This window comes from Acyrthosiphon pisum, chromosome A2, assembly GCF_005508785.2.
Source record: "Acyrthosiphon pisum isolate AL4f chromosome A2, pea_aphid_22Mar2018_4r6ur, whole genome shotgun sequence".
In the NCBI taxonomy this organism is placed as follows: domain Eukaryota; kingdom Metazoa; phylum Arthropoda; class Insecta; order Hemiptera; family Aphididae; genus Acyrthosiphon; species Acyrthosiphon pisum.
In genome coordinates this window covers 114314151-114317814 of record NC_042495.1, presented here as the reverse complement: position 1 = coordinate 114317814, position 3664 = coordinate 114314151, and the positions used below count along the sequence as shown (strand labels likewise).

At 25.8% G+C, this 3664-nt stretch overlaps 1 protein-coding gene across 1 annotated transcript; it reads right to left on the bottom strand.

Moving 5' to 3' along the window:
- Nucleotides 1-781: 781 nt before the first annotated feature.
- On the bottom strand, nt 782-2802 carry LOC115034296. Its single transcript, XM_029490735.1, has 2 exons — nt 2052-2802; nt 782-1971 (listed from the first exon to the last, which is right to left on the bottom strand). The coding sequence occupies exon 2, from the start codon at nt 1955-1957 to the stop codon at nt 1028-1030; it is 930 nt and encodes a 309-aa protein (XP_029346595.1). The 5' UTR covers nt 1958-1971; nt 2052-2802; the 3' UTR covers nt 782-1027.
- Between the last annotated feature and the right edge of the window lie 862 nt (nt 2803-3664).

The following is a 3664-nucleotide window of genomic DNA, read 5'->3' as shown; positions in this document are numbered from 1 at the left end:
CCTTACGAAATCGGTCAGGAACACTAAACGTGTAATCAGACCAAAAACAGATTATTTATGTTAAAATTAGAAATTTGGGTTTTACGTAAATAATTTTGTTGGTAATTTACAGAACAATTTTACCAGTAAGCTTTCCAAATTTACTGTAAAATTGGGAAATCGTTATTAAATATTGATTAATACATATTATGTAAAGAAGGCAAAAAAAATATAAAATAAAGCAATAACTTTACATATTAAACTATATTAACCTGTAACCAAATACCACTGCAGTGACGTACCTAATGGTTAACGAAATGTTTTAATTAATAATTACTTAAATTATTATCACTTATCGATCATGTAAACTCCGCCAGTGAAGAATATCAAGTAGCACTATAAAATTAATATAATATATTATTAAAAAAAAATTCATAATTTTAATAATCGTTCATATTAAAATATAATCGTTACGTAAATAATAAATAATAAATAAAATATATCAAAATGAAGCCAAAATATATATAAAAAATACTAACCTAACAGCTAAGAGTATACAATTGATATAATATAGGTAATATAAATTCATAATTTTAATAATCGTTCACATTAAAATATAATCGTTACGTAAATAATAAATAATAAATAAAATATATCAAAATGAAGCCAAAATATATATTAAAATTACTAACCTAACAGCTAAGAGTGTACAATTGATTTAATATAGGTAATATAAATTCATAATTTGCATAATAATAATTGATAATCGTTCACATTAAATATTTAAATCATAGTAAAAAAATCATAAAATATAATCGTTATAATAATCCAAAAATATGTATAATCATGTTATAATGTTATATATTATGTGAACTAAAATGCTGTGAAACAATTTGTAAATAATCTAAGTCTAGTATTAATCTATCAGTGTACCTATTTATAGCATTCTGTAACACCGTCATTTTTTTTTTTTTTGATTTGGAATTTTTTAGTTTACCTATTTATTTGAGTCTTGAGATAAGCCATTTAATTTTATATGAGTTTGGGTTTAAAATTCAATAAGAACTTTACTAAAAATATGATCATTAGGGTGACTTTTATAAAATGAATCTTTTAGATGACTGTGAAAGGATTCACAAGCATTTGTAGTTTGATTTAAATTTGCACTTTGATTAGCCCACAAATGAGGAAGAAAAGTTGTGTCATCGCTTATATAATTGTCAACAAGGTAATCCGAAAACTTAATTACTCTTTGGTCGGATGGCATGATTGCTTCTAAAGTAAATACAAATACACCGGGAACATTTTCGGGAGATAAAAACAATAATCCGAAACATAGACAAAGCCACTTACTTATTTCAGATTCACTTTTATATTCAACACTCAGTCCAAAGTTTTGAATTGCCCTCCACCATGATTGACTGAGATGAAATCGACATCCCACTAAACTAACATTAGGCCATATTTGTTTGCATGCATTGTGAATTGCTAATTCATAATCAACAACTATTTCTGTTGGACTTAAAACTACATTTAGCTCTAAACATTTTTCGCAGATTGATTTAAAACAATTGATGTAAGTCTCTTGTTTTTTATCTTTTAAAAGACAGAAAACCAATGGAATATAATGTCCATTAAAATATCTATGAAAAGTAAATAACTGATAAAAGAATTTAACACAATAATGAAACGTGCCATCCACATACAGTGTTTCTGAGATACATAAATATTTTAAATTTGTAATACAACTATATATAATAATCTCAATATCTAAATCAGATAAAATTAAAAAACTTTCAACTCTAATCGTTTTTGGTGCCATCTGAATAAGTGATGAGATAACTTCAGAGCGTGAAGTTGGAACTGGTGGCATTAATTTTCTACGTGCATTATACATATTTCTTTTTACCAATGACATGTCATTCGAAGTTAAGTTTGCTGAGTTTCTTATAGTACTGCTACAACATTCTAGTCCCATATTTAATATATTAGCTATAAGAAAAAATATATCAATATTTAATATTTGAGCTACCTATACCTATAAGAAAAAATATATTTTGAAATGTATTTACCTGGTTTATCACGAATATCTTCCACCGCTTTTCTTTTTACACAACTACTTATTTCTTGTCTTTCTAGTATTTTGTTTGAAATTTGAAGGCATGAAGTAATGTGAATTCACTTGACGAATTTGCCAAAGTAATATTATTTTGCTCCTCTCCGAAAGATTTTATGAATGCATTGCAATTTTTGTTATTGCACCTCCATTTTGTTTTACCAGACGCATATTTTATATTTTTTTTATATTTAAAGTTTTTCAATAAAACCAATAAATCGCCTCGTTGGCCAGTAATTAATTTAATATCAAAACTTTGTTCGGACATATTTCGTTCAATAAAGACACTACGGAGACACGAAGCACACTACGGTCTACGAATGATTATTTCGTCAAAGTTTATATACGTAAGTTACCTACTGCTGATAATATCATCATTGGAAATACTGTTTTCAGATATTAGGAAGATAAAATTATTTTTAAATATTAATAAATTAATCGATCTAACCTTGACAATTTTATCAATTTTAACGCATGACATCGCAATTGATCTCAACGTATTTAATATGAGAAAGCATATGGCAATGTGAACAGGTAAGAAAATAAAATTGGCGGAGTTTACATACACCCATTCCAGGCAAGAAAATAAAACTGGCGGAGTTTACATTAGACCTTTTGATTAACTTTTTATCTAACCGGTATTCGCTGGCGGAGTTTACAATCGCCCAAATTATTATCACTTATCGATCATTATCATTTTATAAAAATGCTCATTTGTATTATAATTCTCATATCTTGATAAGAAAAAAAGTTAAGTGATCACTCGACTTATTGAACTGTAAAAAAAATGTAAATGATAATTACTTTTTTGTTAATTTACGGTTACCTTACCGGTAAAATGTTACACTCTAGGTACATTTACTAGACCCACATCACTAGTTACAATATAAAACTCGAAACCATCAGACAAAACCACTTATATACGCTCAATCGAAAAGACATAAAGCAGTGATATAAAAATCATAGCCACATTAGGTGAGTCGCGTAGAATTATGTATATTAGGTATATTAAAAAAAAAACAATTAATTCGATTCGTTAAATAACAAAAAACCAGTTTTTATTTTTTTTATTTCTGATCTTATAATCTGAAGCAAAACAATGATAACAATTTTATTTTTCTTGAAACCTATATCAATTTTTTATTCAAAAATATTTTGTATTTAGATACGATGAGTTAAGTTGAAGTAGACATTCTGCGAAATTTTCAATCTACTTATCTAAATATTAAAATTCAATTCAATTTAAACATCAATATTTTTACAATAATTTATGCTCCTGGTAAAAAATAATATACATACAAAACTATAGGATTCTTAGACAACATTAAAAACAATAAATAAAAAAAAAAAAACATAGGCATTAAAATTATAAAATAGATGCAAATTTTCATTTTTAACATAAACTTATATTCTCCTATAATGTATAACGTAATGTTAATATATTATAATAACGTTTAAAATAATAAAATATGAATTTTTATTTGTATATTACAACTATGTAGGGAGTAGAGAAAGAAAAATAATTGTAACCGAGAAGGGTAACAAAAATTGTTTATAAAAAGTATTGTT

What these genes read in the sequence shown, in the direction of transcription:
- LOC115034296 (XM_029490735.1), bottom strand. Translation starts at nt 1,957, where the DNA reads ATGGGACTAGAATGTTGTAGCAGTACTATAAGAAACTCAGCAAACTTA.